The following is a 13291-nucleotide window of genomic DNA, read 5'->3' on the forward strand; positions in this document are numbered from 1 at the left end:
TTTGTCTCTTTATTGCCATCTAGAAATCACCCTAACCCAGATCTGATAGTTCCAGAATAATTGTGCTTAGAATTGGTCTATTACTGTGGAACCGACCAGGTGGTTCCGTCCCAGGCGCCTAATGGACCCAGAACGGTTCCAGATGGTGCTTGGGTCCTTACCTAGCTCCCTCACTCACAGCCCGGTCGATGCCTTGGTGGATGCCTGGGAAAGGGCAGCCACCGAGGCACTCGACCGTGTTGTACCCTTGCGACCCTAGACCCAGCACAGATCCCGTTGGGCCCCATGGTTTTTTGTGGAGCTCCGGGAGATGAAGCGTCAGAGACGGGGTCTAGAGAGCGGTTGGAGATCCACCTGGTCTGAATCTGACCAATTGCGACTAAGAGCCTTTACAAGGTCTTATCTCGCTGCGATGAGGACGGCGAAGTCTAATTACTTCGCTGCCCTCATCGCGTCCGCAGATAATCGCCCAGCCGCCCTGTTTAGGGTGACTCGCTCTCTCCTTAATCGGGAGGTGAGGGAGGATCCCTTACAGGGACGGGCTGAGGAGTTTAGTCATCATCTGGTGGACAAAATCGCTCAGATCTGGACTGGTTTGGACTCTGACTGGGCAGAGTCAGGCATGGAGGAATCAAGCGGTCTTGAGCATGTTATCTGGACTGAGTTCGATCTTGTTTCCCCCGATGACGTGGACAGGATCATGAGAAGGCTGAGCTCCACCACTTGTTTACTGGACCCGTGCCCCTCCTGGCTAGTTTATGCGGCTCGGGAGGAGACACAAGGCTGGTTCCAGGCAGTAATATCTGCTTCTTTGAAGGAGGGTATCTTCCCTGCCGCCTTGAAGGAGGCGGTGGTGAGACCCCTCCTCAAGAAGCCTGCCCTGGACCTGGCTGTTTTAAATAACTACCGTCCGGTCTCCAACCTCCGCTTTTTGGCAAAGGTTGTTGAGAGTGTGGTAGCGCATCAGCTTCCTCTGTTCCTGGAGGAAACTGATTATCTTGACCCGTACCAATCGGGTTTCAGGCCCAGGTACAGCACGGAGACGGCATTGGTCGCACTGGTGAATGATCTCTGGCGGGCTCGGGACAAGGGATGTTCCTCTGTCCTAGTCCTTTTAGATCTCTCAGCGGCTTTCGATACCATCGACCATGGTATCCTACTGTGGCGTCTCGGGGTTGGGAGTGGGAGGCACTGTTTTGCGGTGGTTCTCCGCCTACCTCCTGGGCCGCTCGCAGTCGGTGTTGACAGGTGGGCAGAGGTCCGCCCCGAGATCTCTCGTTTGTGGAGTCCCTCAGGGGTCGGTCCTCTCTCCCCTTCTGTTCAACATCTACATGAAACCGCTGGGCGAGCTGATTCATGGTTTCGGGGTGGGGTAACATCAGTACGCTGATGATACCCAACTTTTTCTTTCCACCCCGAACCAACCCAGTGATGCACTTGACGTGATGTCCCGTTGCCTGCAGGCGGTCCGGGTTTGGATGGGGAGAAACAGGCTTCATCTCAATCCTGCCAAGACTGAGTGGCTGTGCATACCGGCATCTCCGGTTAACCAGGTTGTTCCATCACTAATGATGGGGGGGTGAGGTGTTACCCCCCCGTCGATAGGGCTCGCAACTTGGGCATCCTCTTGGATTCACGGCTCAATTTCAAAGACCATATAGGAGCCGTGACCAGGGGAACTTTTGCCCAGCTTCGTCTGGTGCGCCAGTTGCGGTCCTATCTGGACCGAGGTGCCCTACGCACAGTCACCCATGTGCTCGTGACCTCCCGGCTAGACTACTGCAACGCTCTCTACATGGGGCTGCCCTTGAGGACCACGCGGAGGCTTCAACTGGTGCAGAATGCAGCCGCACGAGTTGTTATGGGGGTTTCCCGATACTCCCATGTAACACCTCTACTCCGCGAGCTGCATTGGCTTCCGGTTACCCTCCGGGTGAGATTCAAGGTGCTGGTAATGACCTATAAAGCTCTAAATGGCTTGGGTTCGGATTATCTAAGGGAACACCTGCTGCCGGCATCAACTTCCCATCAGCCTGTGCGCTCCCACAGGGAGGGCCTTCTCAGGGTGCCGTCAGTTAAGGAGTGCCGGCGGGTGATCCCCAAGCGGAGGGCATTCTTAGTGGGCGCGCCTGCCCTTTGGAATGAATTACCGGTGGAACTTCAGACCGCCCCCGATCTGCGTTCATTTCGCCGGGACCTGAAAACCTGGTTTTTTGATCTATCAGGCCTGGACTGAAGGGGTTTTAGCTTTTAATATTGTTTTAATTGTTGGGCTTAATTAATTTAATCTATTTTAATTTTATACTATTTTTATATTGTATTTTATGTTGCCCTGTAAACCGCCCTGACTCCTTCGGGAATAGGGCGGTATAAAAATTTAATTAAATAAATAAATAAATATTACATCATTCTTTTACTTACTAATCTAATGTTAAAATATAATTCATTTGATTATTTATTTGTGAATGGAGTGAGAATATGTTTTTATCTCCTAATTTCTGATTATCTAGTATGGAGTAAAAAGAAAATATCTTTTGGGGGGGCAAATGCTAAAGAAAAGTCCTATTTTATAGTGAATGAAATGTTTAGTTTTTATGTAAAATAATTACATGATTAGAATTGTTAACTACTATTTTTATATATAGTGTAAAAATATGCAGCCATACAATCCCTGAAGAATTTCTGTAAATGAATGTTATAATTTTAAGAAAAGACAAGTACTCTATAGCTCCTTTTTGCTTGTGAATTTAACTGTTAACAGTCGACATTTAAATTTTAACATTTTCTAAAGAAATTAGAAGAGGATATAAGTGCTACTGGAAATATTAATGGATTCAATATTTATTTAGCAACATTTATGGTTTCATTTTATCTGTTTATTTTGCATAAATGTATATTTATAGAACTTTGCTTCTGAAATTAAAGAAGAAGATTATTTTATTTTGTGAGAATATAATTAAGTTAACTTTTAACTGATAGTAAAAATGTGAAAAATAAGCTATAGGTCTGAAGTTCAAGGTGGCAATTTCATATATTTATATATATATATATATATATATATATATATATATATATATATATATATATATATATATATATATATATATATATATATATATATATATATATATATATATATATATATATATATATATATATATATATATATATATATATAATTTATATATATATATAAATATATGAAATTGCCATATATAAATTATATATATATATATATATATATATATATATATATATATATATATATATACACATATACATATATACATATATATATATATATATACACACACACACACACACACACACACACACACACACACATATATATATATATATATATATATATATATATATATATATATATATATATATATATATTTACAATAAAATTGGCTGGTTGCATCACATTGTAATTCCAATATTGTACCTGAATACATACACTGTATTCACAGTAGTGCAATTACTATTTACCAACCATGACAATGCTATCAAAGGCTCATTGGCATCCTTCAGTCCCGAGAGACTGTGGTATCGTGCTCTGGAAAGAGGTCCTAAAGCAGCATCTGGTGTGGCTAAAAAGGCCAATTTGAGAGTGGCAGTCCCTTCCACAATGAGGGCAGATAAAATCTGTCCCCTGTCCAGCCCCCAGATTTCGCTGGTTCAGGGACTGCCTCATAGGTTTACTGGGGTTATTACTACTTGTTTTTTAGAAAATAAAATTTAATTTCAAATTTAATAAAAGCAGTGTTGATTTTTAATTGTTAATTGAGAATATTAAATTTATGATTAATCCAACCTTAATTTCACAGCCTTATTCATATATTATTTTTGATTGTAATAAATTGACCTCAGTAAAGTTATTAACAATTGCAACCTATATTTATTAAAAAAAAATATAAATCTGATACATTTGTGTTTAACAGTTTATATAACTTATCAGTGAGCTTCCTCACTTAAACATAATGTAACAAGCAGTAAGTATTTTGTACTTCCTTAAATTTCAGAACTAATAATTACTAAAAAATTGGATGTGCAACACTATGAAAATATAATGTAAATCCTTGTCATATACTGTATTTTTTTTAAATTTAGTAACGTGTGGTAGGTTTTTATTTTGGTTTTGGTTTTTTTGTGTGTGTTCTGTGGCTGTGCAAATGCTCCTAGTTGCAGCTTTTACAATTATTTTGAAATCCTCATACTATTTATTGTTTGTCCAAATGCTGCCTTCCTGCTAGGACTTCTAGCTGCAGAAAGTAGGTACCCTTTGTTTTCCTTTACAGCTATGCATTTAACTATTATGTTTGGCTTTGCATATTTAAATCATGATTTTCCCTTGCTTAACGTAGCCTAGTTTTAATGCTGTCTAAGCAATTAAAGAACAAAGATACAGTATATTTTTATTTCAGTATGCTCGTGGTAGAAGATGAATACAGGTAATCCTCAACTTACAACCAAAATTTATGTTGCTAAGCGAGACATTTGTTAAGTGAGTTTTGCCCCATTTCTTGCTACAGTTGTTAAGTGAATCATTGCAGTTGTTAAATTAGCAATATGGTTGTTAAGTGGATCTGACTTTCCCATTGATTTTGCTTGCCAGAAAATCACAAAACCTGATTACATGATCCCAGTTATCAAGCATCCGAATATTGATCACATGACCATGTGGATGTTGCAACAGTAATATGTCACTTTTTTCAATGCCGTTGTAACTTTGGTCACTAAATGAACTGTTGTAAATTGAGGACTACCTGTACAGTAAAAATTATTTGTTTTAAAAGTTTAATTTGAGGGAAGAATTCTTTTTCAAATAAGGTTGCAACATCTGTTCATGATAGATACTCTTAGTGTATCTCTAAGGGCACAAGAAAGAAAAGTATAAATCTTTATGGAAAATAGTCTTGTTTTTCTAGCCATATGCATATCCAGTTTATATTCTGATAATCCATATCTTGAGATTTAGAGAATATAAATGTCAAATGTTACTTTGACATTTTTTGTGTATTGTGAAGTTATTCAGTGGATCTAGTTAAAAGAAATTTGAATTGTCATTGAATTCTAATTATTAGTATTATATAAATGTTTAATTGCTACTTATATATCATTGACTACAGAGTAACTTTCATAGAAACTCCCAATTTTATGCATTTTTATAAAATTTATATATCATTTGCCCAGAGACTCTGGGCAAAATAATGAAGTAAAAGATGGCAAAAATGACAAAAAAGTTAAGGCACCAGGCTAGAAAGCAAAGAGCATAATTTCGAGTCCCGCCTTAGCCATGAAAGCCAGCAGGGTGACTTTGGGTCAATCATGCTCTCTTAAGCTAACCTACCTCACTAGATTGATGTTGTGGGGAAAGTAGGATGAGGAAGACGTATTGGGTATGTTTGCTGCATTGAGTTATTTGTAAAAATAATAACAGTATATAAATAAATAGATAAAAGAACAGACACACAACCCAAAAACCTGTATATATGTATTTATATGCAAAAATTAACAATTGAGCATTACTTTCTGGTATTTATAATTTCATGATTTAATGCATCCATTAGTTAACTTGCTTTCTTGCCAAAATGTAATTAAAAGGCTTCATTAAAAATATTAGTATTCTTCAATTTTTATTACTGACCAATAATGCTAGATATTGTGCAATATCTATCTAAAATATCCTTGATCTGACTTTGATCTTTGATGGAACAAAAGGATCTTAACTGAGACACATTCAAATATATACTCAAGTATACTGACCATAAAATAAAATAGTTACAGTCAGAAAAGGCATATTACTGATGTCTGTAAAAATCTAGTAATAGTCTTGAATGAATAACTTTTATATGAGTGGCATGAATGTTAGCAAGATCTGTCTTCAACATTTATTCCTCAGCCAATTTTTATATCAGAAGTATATGAGTCATCTCTATTTAAATGGGCAATATGTCTTCCATTTGAGATCTCTGAATGGTTCTATTTTTCTTCAATGTTGACATACAATTCATAATATATTCTGTTTGAAACCTCTGTTCAGAGCTATTAATAAACATTACTGTAATTGAATACAACTCCCCAATTAATTTGATACATCTAAGGAAAAATGTTAGGAAATATTGTGAAAAAGATATGAAATCAAGATATGCTGTCAGTAGTATCCCTATAGTACAATGATGCTTACCAAAAAAAGATGAAATAAGGTTGATTTTATATTATTTACTCCTTATCAATCTGTTTTGATTTCTAGCAATTGACTTGTTTTATAAAAACTCATTTAACCTGTTTGGTTTAGTATAATATTACATCCAGTTTTGTGGATTTTCTTTTCCCTGTTTTCTAAGTATAAGGACATCATTTCCATTATTTTAGCAGTCTTGCATTCTCTCAAATGTCTCAAAAATACAGTTTATGAGTGTGGGGGGAAAAATGAAAATATTTTCACTTAGATACTTAAACTCATTTAAAAGAGTAAGTTGTTTGTTAATTATCTTCTTTATCCTGGGCTTCAGGTCGCACTTTTACCATTATTTCCAATAATCCTTATTGAAGTCTCCTTGTAGGGTAGGCAAAACACACAGAGAAATTCACAGATGTTTCTCCTTATAGGATTGAAAAACCTGCTGTTATATTACATCACTTGACATCACTTGAATTCGTATTTTTCTGTTAACCAAGACATTAAACATTTAATCATAATCAAAATTGATTTCATTTAAGCCATATTGAATATATAACAAGTTTTTTCCTTACAATAATTACAGTTACTGCAAAATTACCTTCCCCTTTTAACAACTACCAGTATTTCTTTGATATGGCCCAAGGGCTAATCAATAAAGAATTAATAATTAACTACCAGTACTTGTTGAATCCCTATTTTATAAACCCATTTCAGAAGAGAAGCTCAATCACCTTGAAACCATTGATAATCATAATAACTAAAAAAGCAGATTTATTTTTAAAATAATCTGTATATTACTCTAATAATTATATACATTGGTCCTAAATTGTCTTTGATAATGTTTTGGCTCCTAATATAGCAAAGTTTTGTTTTGAGTCATACCGCATTAGAAACTTCCTGGTATAGCCATATTGTTTTGTGTAGATTCCCTTTATTACCTTTAAATATTTTTTTTCAATTATGTCTCTGTTTTCTGACTCATCTATCCTTCTGGGTTTTTATTTTCCTTCAAAAATTGTATAGTTCAACTTTTCTCTGAAGTTTTTGAAATTAATATTTCTCAGATAAGAGTGAGAAATTTCCTCAATTATGGTCTGTTTTCACAGTTTTTACTATCTGGAACTCCCAAATTGACATAATCAGCATCAGTAGGTTTATTGTACAATCATGCAACATGAAATTGCTTGCAGAGTCACATTAGTTTTCTAAGTTAATTTCTAGCTCCTGGTTTTATAACTAGGATTTATAAATTAAGAATTCTCTTCTGAAAATTTTTCAAGGGGATTCTTTTGTTTTGCTTTGCAACATGTTTAAATGTGTATGTACATGATACTGCTAATTTTCTGCCTCATTTTTATAGCATTTTTATTCAAAAAAATACAATCAGATTCAAAATATGTCAGAGCTTTGAAATCAGGAAAAAGACACTGCAAAAGTACCAAACTCTGCTTTATTATTATGGGATATAATAACAGAATCTTGAAAGTCTGACAAAAAATATATTCTCTTATATTAAAGAGAATCAAGGTAGGGCAATCTGAGCTTCTTCCTCAGCCCCTCCTGAACCAAGCTGATGTTTTCATAATGGTTGTTGAATTCTTTCTTTAAAATCATCTACATATTCAAGGTCATCCATTCTACAATTGGCAGGCACTAAACATTGTATTTTGAACATTATTTTTTTTGTTTAAAAGCTAAATTTAAATTCATTTCACACATTGCTCTTTAAATACTACCCTCATTGAAAAGAAGATTACATTACATTGGCCATGGGGGGTGAGCTATTACCCCCCGTAGATAGGGCCCGCAACTTGGGGGTCCTTCTAGATTCACAGCTCTCTTTGGAAGAGCATATTGGAGCTGTGACTAGGGGGGCCTTTGCCCAGGTTTGCCTGGTGCGCCAGTTGCGGCCCTATCTAGACCGGGATGCCTTGCGCACAGTCACTCATGCGCTCGTGACCTCTCGTCTAGACTACTGTAATGCTCTCTACATGGGGCTGCCCTTGAGGTCCACCCGGAGACTCCAGCTGGTACAGAATGCAGCCGCGCGAGTTGTCTTGGGAGTTTCCCGATACTCCCATGTTACACCTTTGCTCCGCGAGCTGCATTGGCTACCGGTTGCTCTCCGGGTGAGGTTCAAGGTGTTAGTGATGACTTACAAAGCCCTTCATGGCATGGGTCCGGATTACCTACGGCAACACCTGCGGCCGGCGTCAACTTCCCTCCGTCCAGTGCGCTCCCACAGAGAGGGCCTCCTCAGGGTGCCGCCGATCAAAGAATGCCGATTGGTGACCCCCAGGGGGAGAGCATTCTCTGTGGGCGCGCCAGACCTTTGGAACAGCTTACCGGTTGAGCTCCGGACGGCCCCCGACCTTCACTCCTTCCGGCGCGATCTCAAAACTTTCTTTTTCGAACAAGCTGGCCTGGTCTGACGGGATGGGGTTGGGTTTTTATAAATAGTTTTAATTGTAATATGTATTAATTTTAAGGGCATAATGTTTAATGGCTTTTTAATTTTTGTATAATATTTTTATTGTGTATTGCCCTGTTCACCGCCCTGAGTCCTTCGGGAGAAGGGCGGTACAGAAATCAAATTATTAAATTAAATTAAATTAAATTATTAAAGATTTATATTTTACTCAATGAATGCAGTGAAATATGATCAACATGATGATTTGTCCTAAATATTTTTCTTTCTTCTTTCTCCCTGTGCTTAATAATAGGAGCAGTTTCACAGGTGTTAGACAGCCTAGAAGAAATTCATGCACTTACAGATTGCAGTGAAAAAGACTTAGACTTTCTGCATAGTGTTTTTCAGGATCAGCATCTTCATACATTACTAGATGTAAGTATTTTTTTCTCTTTAAAAATGATTATTTAATTTTAGCTATAATAAAGCAAATAAGATATCAAACCAATCTAATTTAACTTAGGGCAGTTCTTAGCAGTATTTTTGGTACTGCACATGAGACAGAAAATGCTCCCTTTCAGTATAATCTCTTCAATAATTCCCTGAAACCAATACGGAGCAAGCTTTGGAAACATTTTTTCACAAAAGTAGTATAAATACCAGATGCCTGCAGATGTACTTTGACAATAATTTCAGAAGTGTCCTGCTTAAATTAATGTAAAATCTTAAAAATAAACACATATTAGATTACTTAGAATATTTTAGATGTTTCTATAAATCTACATTCATTTTAAATTAAATGTATGCATTAACTAGAGATCAAAGTAACTCAAGAGCTGGTTATAGGCATGCCTCTGCTCACTTATGTAACATCACTATTATAGAAGTTACGTTGAATGTTTTACAATTCAAGATTCCAGTAGTCGTCTTTAAAGTCCTAAATGGATTAGGACCTTCATATATATGGACCACCTGCTCCCAATGAAAACTACATGCCCAGTGACAGCAAGCTTGTTGATGGTTCCACAGCCAAGGGAATCCTTAGGGACCCCATGGTCATGTCCGTTGGGCAATACCTCCCTCCCTCCCCTGGATATTCAGATTGTCCCCTTGCTGTTAAGTTTTAAAGACCTTAAAAATACTTTGCAGTACACAGGCCTTCACAGTGACTGCATATACGTTGGTTTCTATGTGATTCAGAAGGTGATGTGTTGCAGCTAGTCACAGCAGCTCCACAGTGCTGACAGGTACACTGTACACTGTACATCTCCCATTTAAGTGTCATCCTAGCCCAACTTTTGTAGGTGAGGGTTAGGCTCATCATTACTGACTTGGTAAGTTTATTTCTTTAAACTATATCCAAAGAAGATCAGTATATTGAATGAATCCCTGGCCATAGAATGAAAAACTGTCACTTGCAAATTCAACAGTTTCAGAACTAAAAAAATCAGGATGCAACTTTTCCTCTCAAGCAAAAATGCAGTTGGTGGCAGCTCAAGTACCTTCCCTTAATTTCCTCATTTTAGTTGGTTATCTTGCTGAAGGAAATATTCCAAGAGTGAAATCTATAGAAATATTAAGAAATGCATTTACTCTACAGTAAATATCTTAAAATTATTACAAATAGCTATTGGCAAGAAAATATAGTTAAATAGCATTGCTTATTTCTGATGTGTCTTTATATGAAGCATCATGAGCAGGCAAGAAGTTGCTAAATATCTGAAAAAATGAAATGGTTATATTTTCTACAGTTATCTATAGAAAATTAGACTTACAGCATAGCAGTTGTTGATGTTTTAAGTGAAATTTTCAGAAATCTTTTATAAAATAAGCTGGTAAAATTGTTTTAATATATTCATATTATGTTGTGATTTTTGTTACAGCTCTATGACAAAATTAATACAAAATCTTCACCACAAATCAGGAATCCACCAAGTGATGCTGTACAGAGAGCCAAAGAGGTAATTTTAGAAATGTAATAATTTAATAAATTTAATAATAGTTTAAATTTGTAAATGAAATGTATGCATGTATATATGTTTGTTTGTATGTTTACATAGCCCCTCAATAGTTGCAGTAAGCCTCTTTTTTTCTTTTAGCAGAAGATTAAATCATTTAACAGTTTCACTGTTTCAGCAGATTTAACATTTTTATGTTTCATTGTTTTTTAAATTATCTGAGTATCTCCCAGATAAAAGATAGGAAATAAATTGAACAGATAAAACAAATACTTGTGTCTAATGTTCCAAGTGTCATGGTTCCGACTAATGAGACAGAGCAAAGAACATCCAGGCATTGTTTATTGGGTGTTTATTGGATGATTTTGCCTTGAACCAAGATTCTTTGCAAAAATTTCTAATCTATTTCTTGGACATCACTGAACCTATAGCCTCCTGTTATAGATAGTCCTTGACTTACAATAGTTCATTTAGTGACCATTCAACGTTACATTACTTTAAAAAGTGACTCATGGCTGTTTTTCACACTTACAAGTTTTGCAGCATCCCCGTGATCATATGATCAAAATTTGGATGCTTGGCAACTGGTTAATATTCCCTTTCAACAGTAGGAGAGAGATAATAGCTTTGCCCAGTAAACTGCAATGACTAATCTAGATAGTTGCCAGGAATCAGTACTGAATCAGAGGAATAATTTTTAACAAAGTAGGTGCTTAGAGCCAAAGAAATCATTCCCACCTCTGTTACTTATATTGCTTCCTTACTTCTTGTCACTTCTTGCAAAATAACAGTAGTCTCACAAGTGAAGAGGCAGTGGATTACCCAAATGAACAAAAACTTCCCTTCTCCCTATCATTTCCTCAGTTTTTTCCTCTTATACCTAGTTTGCCCTTCCAAACTTTATTCCCTTTTGCCTCAGCTACCTACTTGTAGATTTTTTTTTATTTACCATGTATCACTGCCCTGTACTCACCTCTCATTTGCAATCATCATTGAATGAAATTGCAACTGCCTCAACTTGGATACCCTATTTTTGGTTTATATATACTGTACCATATTTATTTCTATGGATGTAGCTTTGTTTTAATTAGCTTATTAAAATCTTATTAAAGTCTTCCTTACAGTATAAGCCAATATAGGAAGTGAAAATAAGTCCCTTCTTTCAGACTTTTTTCTTTGTAATTCATGACTCAAAAATATGAGTTTTATTTGTTACCGAACTGTATTCATATATCTACTCTTATGCTTGACAGGTATTGGAAGAAATTTCATGTTACCCAGAAAATAGTGATGCAAAAGAACTTAAACGTATTTTAACTCAACCTCATTTCATGGTAACTAATTGTTATGATAGCATTTTTAAAATATTTCCCATGGAAAATAGATTCACGAAAGAAATTATTAATTGAAAGTAATAAGAATTGGGGAAGGGGTAGATAATTACTCAGAAATGTATACAACCTTTCATTGAATTTCAGTGAATGAATTTTGAATGTTCATATATTTAAATTATTTCTGTCCCAATGTTCAACACCAAACTGGACTTAAGGAAGCTAATATCTTTGGCATGGATATTTCCCATTAATTACAGTGGATGATGGATAGAAATAGCAATATATTAATTATGGGTATAGAAAAATGCATAACAAATATTATAGGTTTTTAAAATTATTTAAAATATTTATATGCATCCTTCAGTTTCCTATAACAATAAAGTAATATGTAAATCAAATATGACATTATGGTAAAACAAAAATGCTGTAATTTTATAAACTTTGAAAAATAAGTGTTTAAATCAAAAAAGATAACAATATTGACATTAGTCAGGCCTCTCTTTTACTGGAATTTCCACAGATATTTTAGATGGCTCAACCTGTCATCCAATTATGGATTCAAAATTTTGTTAGAAATAAAATCTTAATTAAGAATATCATAGTGATAGTTTATCCTTTAATGATTTCAGTTTAATATAGTATTCCATTATATAGTACTGCCAATTCTTACTTAAATTATTTTACCCCACAGTTGTTTGTCAGTCCTTTCAAGACAGCCTACTCTTACTCAGTGAACTCACCTTCTGATACTTTGTCTAACAAGGGGAACATGACTTCTTGTCTGAGAGTTTTATCCTATTTTGTCAATATGCTCAACTTTAATTGTAGAAAATGAAGTTTGCTTAGTCTTCCTTCACAGACAGGAAATCAGGTCCTTTTTGTATTGATTCTGAATCATTGCCAGTTTGTATGTGCTAATTTTACTAAATGAACAACATATTATAATAAATCCACAATTTTGACTGTAAATATTTCTGAAGAATCATAAATGAAGAGAGAATTTTGTTTACATGACTACACATGGCGTGGAATTTTTTTACAATTTTGCAATCCAGAATTAGAATTTACATTAACTCCTGAAACATTAATATAAATACTAAAATGAATACTGTAAGTATTGAAAATTTGGTACTTAAAATATATTTGATGAAATTTTATCATACATAAATATGAACATGCTAGCTTCTGCATAGTGGACATTGTGATTTTAGACACTGAAGAGCATACTTTCCTTTTGAACTGTTACATTTCAGAAGCAAAGAATGCTCTGAAAATAGGCGAATCCATTTGGAAGATAGGATTCTCTTGCATATTTCTGGAGACCTTTTTAACACACGATGAAACTCAGTAAAATAAAGGACTTCCAGAGAATCAGCTATTTTTTGTTCAAGGACACTTC

At 35.5% G+C, this 13291-nt stretch overlaps 1 protein-coding gene across 4 annotated transcripts in view; it reads left to right on the forward strand.

Moving 5' to 3' along the window:
* CASK (calcium/calmodulin dependent serine protein kinase) overlaps positions 1 to 13291 on the forward strand; it is a 166268-nt gene that overhangs the window by 101394 nt on the left and 51583 nt on the right. For all 4 annotated transcript variants that reach the window (XM_081327004.1, XM_081327005.1, XM_081327006.1 and 1 more), the window contains exons 11-13: positions 8914 to 9035; positions 10484 to 10561; positions 11812 to 11892. In XM_081327004.1, the coding sequence (XP_081183130.1) occupies positions 8914 to 9035; positions 10484 to 10561; positions 11812 to 11892 (281 nt within the window). The remainder of the gene's footprint in view (positions 1 to 8913; positions 9036 to 10483; positions 10562 to 11811; positions 11893 to 13291) is intronic.

Source organism: Vipera berus, assembly GCF_964194415.1.
Source record: "Vipera berus genome assembly, chromosome: 4".
Taxonomy (NCBI): Eukaryota; Metazoa; Chordata; class Lepidosauria; order Squamata; family Viperidae; genus Vipera; species Vipera berus.